Source organism: Pelobates fuscus, chromosome 3 (assembly GCF_036172605.1).
Source record: "Pelobates fuscus isolate aPelFus1 chromosome 3, aPelFus1.pri, whole genome shotgun sequence".
NCBI lineage: Eukaryota > Metazoa > Chordata > Amphibia > Anura > Pelobatidae > Pelobates > Pelobates fuscus.
The window spans coordinates 382,222,843-382,237,329 of NC_086319.1; the positions used below are offsets into that span (position 1 = coordinate 382,222,843).

General features: G+C 41.1%; 1 protein-coding gene across 1 annotated transcript in view; it reads right to left on the reverse strand.

Moving 5' to 3' along the window:
* CACNA1A (calcium voltage-gated channel subunit alpha1 A) overlaps positions 1-14,487 on the reverse strand; it is a 372,620-nt gene that overhangs the window by 95,983 nt on the left and 262,150 nt on the right. The window contains exons 25-30 of the mRNA XM_063449602.1: positions 12,503-12,602; positions 6,815-6,975; positions 6,043-6,180; positions 4,779-4,980; positions 3,832-3,996; positions 1,495-1,605 (exon numbers count right to left, since the gene is read on the reverse strand). Of these exons, the coding sequence (XP_063305672.1) occupies positions 1,495-1,605; positions 3,832-3,996; positions 4,779-4,980; positions 6,043-6,180; positions 6,815-6,975; positions 12,503-12,602 (877 nt within the window). The remainder of the gene's footprint in view (positions 1-1,494; positions 1,606-3,831; positions 3,997-4,778; positions 4,981-6,042; positions 6,181-6,814; positions 6,976-12,502; positions 12,603-14,487) is intronic.

Below are 14,487 nucleotides of genomic sequence, written 5' to 3' on the forward strand. Positions count from 1 at the left end.
CACAATGCTTTGCTGTCAATCACTGATATGCCTTAACACATTAATGTAGATTCTAGAATCTGCAGGGTGGAACATATGTGCAGTCAGGCATCTACAGTCCTAAAAAACATATTGCTGAATCTGGAGTATGTATGTAAAATGTGTTACTATAAAGTAAGGCCTAAGCAAAGCAGTGCTGAATCTGGAATATCTTGGGCAGAACACACTGCTAAATTGTCAGGAGGCACCTATAGGCAGGTGGGCTTACACCTAATGGCCATTGGAGTGAAACAAAAAAAAACTCCATTTGTTTAAATATGCAAGGGGATTTGGGGTAGTATGCAGGTAACTCTTTTGCTTGTTTTTTATTGTATGTATTGGAGCTGATGTGTACTATGGTCATTGCTGCCGACCGGGAGTAGTGGGAGTCTGAGCACATTACTTATTTTTGTGTACCTATAAGCTTGTGCACAGCAATGCACATCGTGAAAATTATTATTAAAGGCAGGCCATATTACTAGTCAGTCAAGTACGTTAGAAAGACCTGCAAGGCTGACTGTGAGAGGTGTGATGTTCTGATGAGCTCTGTTTAAGTAGTAAGAATCTCTGTTGGGGCCTGCGAAATAAATAAAGGCAGGGCATCTCTCTATTAGGTCAAGTAGATGTACTCCCATCATTGGATAAAACCAAAAGGGAGAGTGGGCTCCGAATTTGCACCCTATTCAATATTGAGTTGTGGCAGTTTAAGGGGCACAATAGACCCCTGAAGCAGTTTAGATTTCTAGAGTGCTTTGTGTGTGAAGATTATGTCCACTCTTTTCATTTTACAAAAAGTGCAGATTTTAATAGGAATCTGAACTTCTATAAATTAACCTTGTTACACCCTCTGGCTGTCAATCTGCTACTTCCTGTTTGTTTAGCTCAGTGAAACTAAACTCAAGAAGCAGGCGATTGATTAGAACACCTGCATTTTTTATTTGTTAGCCTTTTTTCATAACCAAAATCTTCCATTCCCCTTATTAACTTTTTAGCCCACCTCTGCACTTTTTCTAGTGCCATAATATCCTTCTTTAGAACAGGTGCCAAAAATTGCATTGCATATTCAAGATGAGGTCTTACCATTGATTTATAAAGTGAATTAGATTAATAATAATAATAATAATAATAATAATAATAGTAATTTCTTGTCTAATGATGAACAGAATATATAGTATTTTATGTACTGTGGGGGGGTGGGGGGGAGGGGAATAATTGTTTTTTGTTTTTGTACAAGGCCAAGGTGAATGAGGGCCCACACTGGTACAGATCCTGACGTCTTGGCAGTAAATCTCCTTTAATATAATAACTTTTCGAACATGTTCATTTAAGGAAAAGGGTGACATGGACAGTTCTGTTTATCTTATTAAGAATGTCTGGAGAAAGGATATCTGAATGGGAGATAAATACTGGGACATAATGAAAAATAAAGCATCAATAATCAAGATAACAGCACAAAGCAAACTGGGGAAGACTCACCAGGGCACCAAAAGCCATGATCTTGAGCAAACACTCAAGAGAAAAGAGAGAGGTGAAGACGATGTTAAATGTCTTCAGCACATAATCATATGTACTGGAAGATCCGTGGAACTAGGAAAAGGAAGTCGGTGTCAATGACTATGCATTCTCATTCGAAGAATTAAAGATACATCTACAATTAACTTTTCTAAAGCTTCACAGATTTTCATCTTATTGTTCCTCATATTACTCAATATTACCTCTTACTATAACTCCTCCTATTACTCCATAAAACCTCTCCCTATAACTCCTCCTATTACCCCATATAACCCCTCTTTATAACTCCTCCTATTACTCCATATAACCTCTCCCTATAACTCCTCCTATTACTCCATATAACCTCTCCCTATAACTCCATAATACGTCTCCCTATAACTCCTCCCATTACTCCATATAACTCCTCCTATTACTCCATATAACCTCTCTCTATAACTCCTCCCATTACTCCATATAACCTCCTACTATAACTCCTCCTATTACTCCATATAAACTCTCCCTATAACTCCTCCTATTACTCCATATAACCTCTCCCTATAACTCCATAATACCTCTCCCTATAACTCCTCCTATTACTCCATATAACTCCTCCTATTACTCCATATAACCTCTCTCTATAACTCCTCCCATTACTCCATATAACCTCCTACTATAACTCCTCCTATTACTCCATATAAACTCTCCCTATAACTCCTCCTATTACTCCATATAGCCTCTCCCTATAACTCCTCCTATTACTCCATATACCCTCTCCCTATAACTCCTCCTATTACTCCATATAACCTCTCCCTATAACTCCTCCTATTACTCCATATAACCTTTCCCTATAACTCCTCCTATTTCTCCATACAACCTCTCCCTATAACTCCTCCTATTACTCCATAATACCTCTCCCTATAACTCCTCCTATTACTCCATATAACCTCTCTCTATAACTCCTCCTATTACTCCATATAACCTCTCTCTATAACTCCTCCCATTACTCCATATAACCTCCTACTATAACTCCTCCTATTACTCCATATAACCTCTCCCTATAACTCCTCCTATTACTCCATATAACCTCTCCTTATAACTCCTCCTGTAACCCCATATCATCTCTCTCTATAACCCCTCCTATTACTCCATATAACCTCTCTCTATACCTCCTCCTATTACTCCATATAACCTCTCTATAACTCCTCCTATTACTCCATAATATCTCTCTCTATAACTTCTCCTATTACTCCATATAACCTCTCTATAACTCCTCATATTACTCCATAAAACCTCTCCCTATAACTCCTCCTATTACTCCATAAAACCTCTCTATAACTCCTCCTATTACTCCATATAACGTCTCCCTATAACTCCTCCTATTACTCCATATAACCTCTCTCTATAACTCCTCCTATTACTCCATATAACCTCTCCCTATAACTCCTCCTATTACTCCATATAACCTCTCTATAACTCCTCCTATTACTCCTAATAACATCTTCCTATAACTCCTCCTATTACTCCATATAACCTCTCTCTATAACTCCTCTTATTACTCCATATAACCTCTCTCTATAACTCCTCCTATTACTCCTAATAACATCTCCCTATAACTCCTCCTATTACTCCATATAACCTCTCTCTATAACTCCTCCTATTACTCCATATAACATCTCTCTATAACCGATTCTATTACTCCATATAACCTCTCCCTATAACTCCTCCCATTACTCCATATAACCTCTCCCTATAACTCCTCCTATTACTCCATATAACCTCTCCCTATATCTCATCCTATTACTTATATAACCTCTCCCTATAACTCCTCCTATTACTCCATAAAACCTCTCCCTATAACTCCTCCTATTACTCCATATAACCTCTCTCTATAACTCCTCCTATTATCCCATATAACCTCTCTCTATAACTCCTCATATTACTCCATATAACCTCTCCCTATAACTCCTCCTATTACCTCTCTCTATAACTCCTCCTATTACTCCATATAACCTCTCCCTATAACTCCTCCTATTACTCCATATAACCTCTCCCTATAACTCCTCCTATTACTCCATATAACCTCTCCCTATAACTCCTCCTATTACTCCATATAACCTCTCTCTATAACTCCTCCTATTACTCCATATAACCTCTCCCTTTAACTCCTCCAAGCACATATTACTCCATATAAACTCACCCTCTCCATGTAACTCCTAACACTCCATTTAACACTCCCTAAAACTTCACTAGTTATTTCCCCCTCTCTGTATAAAGCATCTCCGCACTTTTCCACCAATAAAGGCATTACTACAAGGTCCATACCTTCATCATTAGGACAATTGTGTTGAGAGCAATAAGGGCCATGATGGTGTATTCAAAGGGTGGGGATACTACAAACTGCCACATCCGATACTGGAAACTTTGCTTGTTCTGCGGCATATGACGGGTGAGAGGCTTGGCACTTATAGCAAAGTCAATACATGCTCTCTGTCAATAAAAGGAGATATGGGACAATGATGAAGTATTATAGAAAAATAGTAGACAGAAAGATCAAATAATCAATGCTGGGCAGTGACCGAGCATCACATGTATTTAACAGGTAACTAGATTATGACATCCCTAGCAACCTGGTTAAGTGCAAGGGTTTGAAAATGGTCGGGGAGTTCCCGATTGACTTTTCCTGCTTCACACTATTATTTTACACATCACACTTAAAGTGACAGAAGAATGAACAATTTGCTAACTTGTACCTTGAAATATAGTAATACAATCATTTGATGCTCAAATCAATGTAAAACCATGTACAGTCAGGTACAGGAAATAAGGTGTCAGATGACTAGAATCATCAGTGTCAAAAACAGAATGATATGGAATCGAAACTGTGAGCCTGTGAAATCACTTGCTATCCAAAAGATAGACATCTATTTAGTCTGGGCCAGTATATTACATGGTGTGACAGAATTCCTAGAACTACCAAGCTATTCTCTTATTGAGAGAACAATGAAAAGTCATTCCAGTTCCAGTCAAAACTAACCTGAAACCATAAAGCAGCTTCATATACGTTATTCCATGATCACCACAAGACAGGAGGAGGAACACTGATAGTCTCACACACTTCACCTCTTGCTGAGGCTTACTCATAAGGCAACGTTGTCTCTTATTAGATGTTTACAGATTGCAATATTGTCCTCATACTCTAAGTTTGTACAAACTACTTTATTAACTTCAATTGAGATACTGTACTTACAAAGCACAATGCAGTTTTGTACCTCATTCTTTTCCAGGCTGTACTCCTCCATCATTTTGTCTCCTTGCTCCTGGAAAGTGATGATAATCAAGGCCACGAAAATGTTGACAAAGAAAAAGGGAAATACTACAAAATAAACCACATAAAAGATAGACATCTCCATTCGAAATCCTGGCCTTGGACCTTGGTCTTCATATGTGGCATCCACAGAGTGTCTGAGCACACTATAAAAACAGAGAGAACCTTTACTGTTACATATGTCTGATGATAAAAACAGAAGGAATCTTTGGACTTCTTCCCACCATATGGTGATATAGAGAGAATGGAGCTATGGGACATGGAGTCTGTCCCTCCCAGCACAGGGTGACACAGACAGGAGGGAGCTATGTGACATGGAGTCTGTCCCTCCCAGCACAGGGTGACGCAGACAGGAGGGCGCTATGAGACATGGAGTCTGTCCCTTCCAGCACAGGGTGACACAGACAGGAGGGAGCTATGTGACATGGAGTCTGTCCCTCCCAGCACAGGGTGACGCAGACAGGAGGGAGCTATGGGACATGGAGTCTGTCCCTGCCAGAACAGGGTGACACAGACAGGAGGGAGCTATGGGACACGGAGGCTGTCTCTCCCAACACAGGGTGACACAGACAGGAGGGAGCTATGGGACATGGAGTCTGTCCCTCCCAGCACAGGGTGACACAGACAGGAGGGAGCTATGAGGCATGGAGTCTGTCACTCCCAGCACAAGTTGACACAGACAGGAGGGAGCTATGGGAAATGGAGGCTGTCCCTGCCAGCCAAGGGAAAAACAGACAGGAGGAAGCTATGGGACATGGAGCCTGTCTCTCCCAGCACAGGGTGACACAGACCGGAGGGAGCTATGGGACATGGAGTCTGCCCCTCCCAGCACAAGGTGACACAGACAGGAGGGAGCTATGGGACTTAGCCCCCTATTCGTCATCATTGAGTCTGTCCCTCCCAGCACAGGGTGACAAAGACAGGAGGGAGCTATGGGACATGGAGTCTGTCGCTCCCAACACAAGGAGACACAGAGAGGAGAGAGCTATAGGACACGGAGTCTGTGCCTGCCAGGCAAGGGAAACACAGACAGAAGGAAGCTATGGGACATGGAGCCTGCTCAAAAATATACATATATATATATATAGGTGGTGTTGTTATGTGAGATGGAGTCTGTCAGAACAAGACTGTCAGTTATACACATTTATTAAATAGATAGAAAGACAGACAGATAGATAGATAGATACCCAAATCATTTAATTACTTACTCTGGCCAGCCTTCGCCTGTAGATACTGTGAAGAGTGTAAGCAATGCCCAGAGTACATTGTCGTAGTGGAACGCCCACTTTTTCCATTCCCGTCTTTGAGCTTTCACCTCATTTTTCTCATACACCAGGTACTCCCCCCTGAAAAAGAGAGACAGACACACTATGGAGTAAATTTAAAATAAGAATATGCTCAATTACGTGTTCCTCTTAAGCTATTCCCTATCGGGATTGATTATACAACTTCCATGGAGGACCAACAAACATGCTACTAGATGATGCACCTGCATAGTGAAAAGGGGGACCACAACCAAATAAGGGCCATGATGTTGCATTCAATAATTAAGAAGTTGGCACCTAGCTAATTCATTTCACCAGTGAATATGCAGAAAATGTGCTCATTCATCTGGCTAATGAAGAGGAAGATCATTTGGAAATAATAATAGGGCTAGTGACCATGCTGGCTACTGGACTGATTAGGGAAGATGGTTGTACCCAGGAATTACACTGATTTAGTGAAGTAGGCAGCCATTAACTGATACATTTGGTTAGTAAAGGGTCTGGAAGCTAGGTAATACACTATGGCTAGTGACGATGTTAGCCACCAGATGATACACATGCTATGGTCAATGTCACTGTAATGTTAGATGCAGAGCAGCATGGGCAAAGGGTACTGGGAATCCAAGTCTCAGGCTAAGGAGGGAGATCTGTAGAGGAACTCACAAAAAAAATGTCATAAGATTAAATCATAAAAGAGATGTAGAGTGCTACTCACCGACAGTCCCTCTGAAACTCCTTAGATTCATCGGTGCAGTAGAAAAACTTCCCCTTGAAGAGTTGGACAGCCACCACAGCAAAGATGAACATGAACAGCATGTACACGATGAGGATGTTCAGCACATTCTTCAAAGAGTTTACTACACAGTCAAACACAGCCTGAGAATGGAGCAAAGAGGAGAATTAGCTAATGTGAGGGCATGAGAATGGAAAAAATAGAAGTTGATTGTCTGAGGGACAGTAAGTGAATGAGCTAATGTGAGAGCCTGAGTACAGTAAGTGAGTAAGCTAATGTGAGAGCCTGAGGACAGTAAGTGAGTGAGCTAATGTGACAGCCCGAGGACAGTAAGTGAGTGAGCTTATGTGAGAGCCTGAGGACAGTAAGTGAGTGAGCTAATGTGAGAGCCTAAAGACAGTAAGTGAGTAAGCTAATGTGAGAGCCTAAAGACAGTGAGTGAGCTAATGTGACAGCCCGAGGACAGTAAGTGAGCTAATGTGACAGCCTGAGGACAGTAAGTGAGTGAGGTAATGTGAGAGACTGAGGACAGTAAGTGAGTGAACTAATGTGAGAGCCCGAGGACAGTAAGTGAGTGAGCTAATGTGACAGCCCGAGGACAGTGAGTGAGCTAATGGGACAGCCCGAGGACAGTAAGTGAGTGAGCTAATGAGTGACAGTGAGTGAGTGAGCTAATGTGAAAGCCCGAGGACAGTGAGTGATTGAGCTAATGTGAGAGCCCGAGGACAGTGAGTGAGTGAGCTAATGTGAAAGCCCGAGGACAGTGAGTGATTGAGCTAATGTGAGAGCCCGAGGACAGTGAGTGATTGAGCTAATGTGAGAGCCCGAGGACAGTGAGTGAGTGAGCTAATGTGACAGCCCGAGAACAGTAAGTGAGTGAGCTAATGTGACAGCCCGAGGACAGTGAGTGAGTGAGCTAATGTGACAGCCCGAGGACAGTGAGTGAGTGAGTGAGCTAATGTGACAGCCTGAGTTACAATGAGTGAAGTAGATAATACATACCTCCCAACATTTCAAATAGACATAGAGGGGCACTTTAATTTTAGGGGTGTGCCCAAATATACTATGTTTTAAAAAATTACATTTTGTAGTAATGCAAAATTCATTTATTATTCAATTCATATCTTTGGAAAAATCAAGATGATCAAGAAACAGGTCTTAAGGGGCGTGCCACGCCAAGTGTATGAACGCCCATCGCCAGCAATATGGTATAAATACTCAGGATATCGGTTCTTCAACCAGGGTCTTCGAAGGGACATCAGTGTCCCGAACGCGCAGCCCAGGCATCAGACGAGGAGACGGAGAACGGACCGAGAATGGATACCATCATCTAACAAACAGGCTTTTATTCTTATCATAGAAAACAGAGAGTCTCACCGGTCTGTAGTGATGTCCCGAACAGTTCGCCGGGAACCGTTCGCCAGCAAACATAGCGTGTTCGCGGTCGCAAACACGCGCGATGTTCGGTCCGCCCGTATTCGTCATCATTGAGTAAACTTTGACCCTGGACCTCACAGTCAGCAGACACATTCCAGCCAATCAGCAGCAGACCCTCCCTCCTCCATGAAGAATAGGAGGCGGACCGAACACGCTATGTTCGCCGGCGAACGGTTCCCGGCGAACTGTTCGGGACATCACTACCGGTCTGTGTTATATCTACCAGCAAGTGATTGAACTCTGAACTGCACCCTATACCCACATCCACAGTTATTTATCGTGAGATCCAACCATTTTTTCATCTACATTTTTTTCATACGCGCCGTTTTCAATCTCAGACTTTTTCCATTAGCCCTACTTGTTTTTGTTTTTTAATTTTTTTCAGTTTTTTTCCTTTTTTTATTTTTAGAGTGGAGTCCCACAACTATAAAATCAAATGCACTTGGTGGATCCACTTAACTCTGTATGAACTACTGATCATCACTTATTATGATCTTACTATGGAGGGGTGTATATAGGAGGTTTTGTACATATTATGAACGTTTTGTAAGATAGGCTATTTCTGGTTGTGCACCATTCTGTATATTGAGCTCTCATTAGGTACTATTTATTTTGACTTTCTATATAATTTAGATTTTTCCAACAATATTTGGTGTAACCACCCTTTGCCTTGAAAAGAGCATCAATTCTTCTAGGTACACTTGCTCACAGATTTGTACGAAACTCGTCAGGTAGGTTGCTTCAAATATCAGTTTATTCTGTCAATGATGTTAAGATCAGGGCTTTGTTGGGCTATACCATATCTTTTCTATGATGAATGGGCCCGGACTGGGACATTTTTTTAACCTGGCATTTTTATTCACTGCAGCCCAGTGGGAAAGGGGTGGGGCCAGACCAGAGGGGTGCTGTTGTGTCATCACCAATGACAAGTATGTCCCTCTCAAAGTGAGCATGTTGGTTCAATGCTCTTCCAGGGCAGCCCATGTGCAGAGCCCTGCTATAAGGCTTTTGCATGAGAAAAAGGCTCTGAATATATTCACACGATTGAGCTGTGTTTGCTTGTGACTCGTCTCTGGTGTCTCCATAAGTGGGATACCAAAGGACAAAAGAGTATTGTGCATGTGTTTGGAGGCTCCTTGTGTGATTGAGTGTATCATAGTGAGCGGAATGTAGTATTGTGTTTTGTGTAAATAGTTCGAGGTCAGTTGTGTTGTGCTTGTGGTGTAATATGTGTGGCTAAAAACTGTACTGTATGTGTGTATAGGGGGAATATAGTGGGTATGGGGGATGCAGTGGTGTGTGCATAGGGACTGGAGAGTGTGTGTTTAGGGAACATAGTGTGTGTTTCTCCGTAAAGGTGCATATGGGATCCAAAGTATGTGTATAAGGGATGCAGTGTTTACAGGGGATGCAGTGCGTGGAGGGGTGCAGTGTGTATGGTATAAGGGATGCGGTATGTGTAGGGGTGCTGTGTTTGTGAGGGTTGCAGTGTGTGTGTTTGAGGGGAGCAATGTGTGTGAGAGGAATGCCTGTTCTCCCTCCTTCCTCTGTGGTGGCACTCACATCCAGCTTTCTCACTGATGCCGGCTGCTGTGCATCAAAGCCTTTAAATGGCTCCACCTATCCTGGTCCTAATTAGGACTAGAACGTGCATGTGCCATCAAGTATATGTCGCACACACATGTTCTGGCATCACATGATCCCTACAGACCAATCAAAGCTCTCTTAGAGCTATTTAAGTTCATTCTGGCATTTGTACTATGGTTTCCATTGTGGTAATCTGAGATCGCATTATATTGTATTGATTCTATTGCGCTTTGACTCTAGCTTGTACCTTGACTATTCTAACTTCTGTATTCCCTGATCTCTGGCTTGTCTTACCATTTACCTTCACTCTTTTCCCCTGACCTTGGCTTCTCCTATACTATTTTAATTATTTTAATTATTAACGTTAAATCCGCTTATTCTAAGGTCCGGTAATATGTTTTAGAATTTCTTGTTTATATTAATTTAGTTTGACTGAAGTTCTTTGGTAATAGTTAATACTGATAGCTTCACTCATTCTTTCACCACTCCCCAACCTTTTACTATAACAAGTGCCATACAACATATGTGTGGTGGATATAATCTCACACACGCACCTCACACAAACTGGATGGCTTCACTTAGGAGTTAACCCATAGTTCTATATACATATGCAGCAAATGGATAGAAAGAATAGAGATACAGCCATTCCTAAAAGTCCACAAGAAAAACACAACAGTGTAATTCAATAAAAGACCTCAATGGATCATGAGATAAATATTGCAATTTGCATATTCAAACATCAATGAAAGCAATATAGCAAGTGCCTGGACTTCCACTCCTATCACTCCAATCTTGTTTCTTCAGTAGAGTGGCCAGGAGAGAAAGCCAGGTATAATGAAATAGTACTGGATGTCAAACAAGTACAGGCATAAATACATTGATTGCACCTAACGTTAAAAAGCAATATCACAAATCTCACCGATTCCATATGTGTGCCATGCTAATCTTCACACGCCCTACACATTTCATTAAACCAATGAGTTTCTCAGAGAATTGTAGTGATCTTCGTAAATTGCTACAACCAACAATCTTCAATATCTTTCATTCTTTATTTATTTCTATATCTTGCTGTTTTCTCTATTTTTTTGAGTGTCTGTATTATTGTTTTTATTTTTTTATGCCTATCATCACAGGTTGGCTTCCTCTGATATGTGTTTTACACATGTCCTTTCTGACACAGCCATTGGAATTGCATATTACTCTGTTCCTGATACTTTGTATTTATAGACATCATCACACTTTGTATCTGATATATAGTTTTATAATAACATAAACGCTATATTGGCCACTATATGTATTCAATATTCCATGCATTTGTCACAATAGGAAGCCTTCACTGTTTCCTATTCACCTGGGGTTAGTTCATACCCACTGTGTCCCTGCGGGTTCTAGTGACTGCTCATAGAGCTAGATACTGCTCCTCTTCTATTTCGGAGTACTCTCCGCCCAAATGGTTTGCCATGGTTACTTGATGCTTGAAGTTCATGCGATTTTGTGGGGTAGCCGCACCTTATGCCGCATAATACGTGATTCGCATTATTTCTCTCATGTAGGGCTTGATCTGAGGTATGCTATTTTTTACACTGAGCACATTACTGATAGACTCTGGATTACTTTGCTATTAGTTCAGGGGTTCTCAACCCAGTCCTCAGGACCCTCCTACCAGTCCAGGATTTGGGGATTACCTGGGTGTGTCTAACGTGTTTAGAAAAAGGGGAAAAAAACACCTTAGACTTTTTCTTTTTCTAAACACCTTAGACACACCCAGGTAATCCCTAAACCCTGGACTGGTAGGGGGTCCTTGAGGACAAGGTTGAGAACCCCTGGATTAGTTTATTATGTGGATTTTGGCTACATTATAGCTCATGCCACCCTAATCTCAGAATGTGACACATAGGCACCTATAATGTGCCCGTGCCTGTTTCAAAGTTTTAACCTCTGTTAATAGTGTTAGAGGAGAATGCATTGTATCTGCGTGCTCTCTACTACAGCCCTTTGAGAAGCTCAGGAAAGCCGCAAACATGCGCATGTGTGCACTAGTGTCTCCAGCACGGAGGCTTCTCAATTACAGACTTTATTGGTGCAGGTCTGCAGCTTTTGCAAACTCTTAAACCCCCAAAGAAAACATACAGAAAATATATATGCATGGTTTCTTTTGAGGTATATCTACTAAATTGTTGGAAAAATATAACATTTTTAATGCACTGTTCTTTTAACAACCTTACCTTGTTAACAGAGTTAGTCTGCTCCTCACCCAGTTTTATTCCTCCTACACAGCTTTCTTTGCTTCACTTAATGATTGTGTTTCAATCCTACATTTTAAATTGATGTTTACTAGCACCTGTTTGTATAATTGTTTAATGCTGCTCCTACAAAATCACTGACTTTGTCAGGGACCTAGAATCTTTGATGATGTTTTGAAGGCAATGGGTGATCAAACTGAATATTGAGTTAGATTTTTCTTCTGTTTACTCACCATTTTATTAATTGTTAAAACTGAACTATTAACATTTCTGTTTTTAAAAACATCATTACTTTACAGCATTTTTAACACCGGCCTCAAATGATTGTACAGTATTGTGTTTATAACATTATGTGTTACGCACTATTTCGGAATTAAAAAAAGCTTGCAAACAGATCACTAACCTTTAGTTTGGGCAGACGCTTGATGGTTTTCAGCGGTCGTAGGACGCGAAGCACACGCAGGGACTTTATGGTACTGATGTCTTTTCCTTTGCTCCCACCTCTGTCATTTTAACCAAAAGATAAGGGGAAGAGAAAGATAAAAGAAAAAAACAAGGGTGGGAAGTACAGGAAGTCAGGAAGGTAAAATCAGGAGGTGCAGAGAGGAAGGATTAAGAAAGCAGACAGAAAGAATCAAGTCAATGTGAGAAGAACAGAGAGAGAAAAAAAAGCATAGAATTGTGTAAACACAATATAGTGCAAAGAGGAGGAGGAAGAGGAGAAGAGAGAATGTGAGAGAGAAAGTAAATAAATATGAGATGGGCACAGAGTTAGAATGAATGAAACAGAAATAGACGAGGAAAGACAAAAGACAAATAATGAATAAGAGAAGGAAGGAAGAGGAGAAAATGTGAAACAGGTAGAAACAAAGAGACCAGTACCACAGGAAAAAAGCAATACATTAACATATTCAGAGATAAAAAAAGAATAAAGAGATTTAAAACCCAAGTACAAAAGAATTATGGAGAGAATAGAATAGATAGAGTGGCAGATGAATAGCGTGGAAAAGAGGAGATGGGGAAAGAAAAGGAGAAAGAAATGAGAGAAGAAAAAGAAAAGTGTTTTGTTAGAACTGGAGGACTGGATATTTTCACTCCCTTGTTGGTTACACGTATAAGGTGCCCAAGAGTAATTAAGCTGCTGTGTCAACACATACAGTCCCTCAGGACAACTAGCTACATCACTAAATAAGCAGCAGAAATCCCTAACTCACTTAATCACAGGCAAACTGGCAATTACACCTCATCCTCACTCAGCAGCCTAAAGACATTTTATAAAGAGTCTAATACCCTAGGGTATGTCTTGTGCAAGGAGGAGCAAAGAGTTCCGCCACTTGTATACCAAGGGAATGTAGTCTTGTACACACAGTATGTACAGGAGGACAGACTTGCATCTAGTAATGGCTAGCCATAGCACTCCAGGTGTTTCTGAACTGCATTTCCTGTTATGCTCAGCCTGGCCTAAACCATGGCTTGCTGAGCACCATGGGAGATGTAGAGCATCATTGGCACATGCTAACCCTGCGTCCTTATATTATGCACCGTGTGTATGAATAAGGACAAGGTCAAACATTGCCAACCTCCTGATCGTACAGCTTAATGAGGAAGGCCCAGTGTCGTCCTTTAAGGGACTGGGTTGTCAAGGTGACTTGGAGAGAGTTAAGAAGAAAAAAAAAGACAGAGACAGAAAGAAAAAGGACAAATGGACATTACCGCTGATTGCTCCTGGAGGAAGCGGCCGAAGTGAGGAGAGAAGGCATGAGTCACACAGATACACATGATACCACAAAGCTCTCTACTTCTCAAACTACGTAATGAAGAGCAAGCCAGCTACATATCGGTCTGTGAAGCATTGCATGCCTTTCCATGCACGATTCAATCTATCCTCCCAAGAACTGAGATTATCGCACTGGCAGACTTTATGTAATGGAGACTGGACAATCTGGGATCCACCCCAGACAGTAGCAATGTGAGAACAGACAGCAACTGTGCGTTGAAGATTGTTATCAATGATTTAATTCAAATGAGTACAAAGCTCCTGCCGCTCATGATTTGCTTGACTTTCAGTTCTTTTTAGAAAAGAACCTTCATATCTCTTGTTGATATTTTATTGTGTATTGGTCCCAATAAATACTTTTGGTGTATACACTTGTGTTAATAGTAGCAAGTGATATATTAAATCAGTTTATCATTGTGATTACCATACCTCTCAAGTGTCCTGCATCTGGCAGTACTGATCCAATATGGAAACTGTGTCCAGCTGTTCTGGGTTATTTTATTAACAGCTGGTTATAAGTGCATACACAAACCCTTCACAAAATGTAATCGCTTCTGCACAATAATTCTGGATCTTCCTGCACATGCCACAGAGCACAGCTGACAAAATAT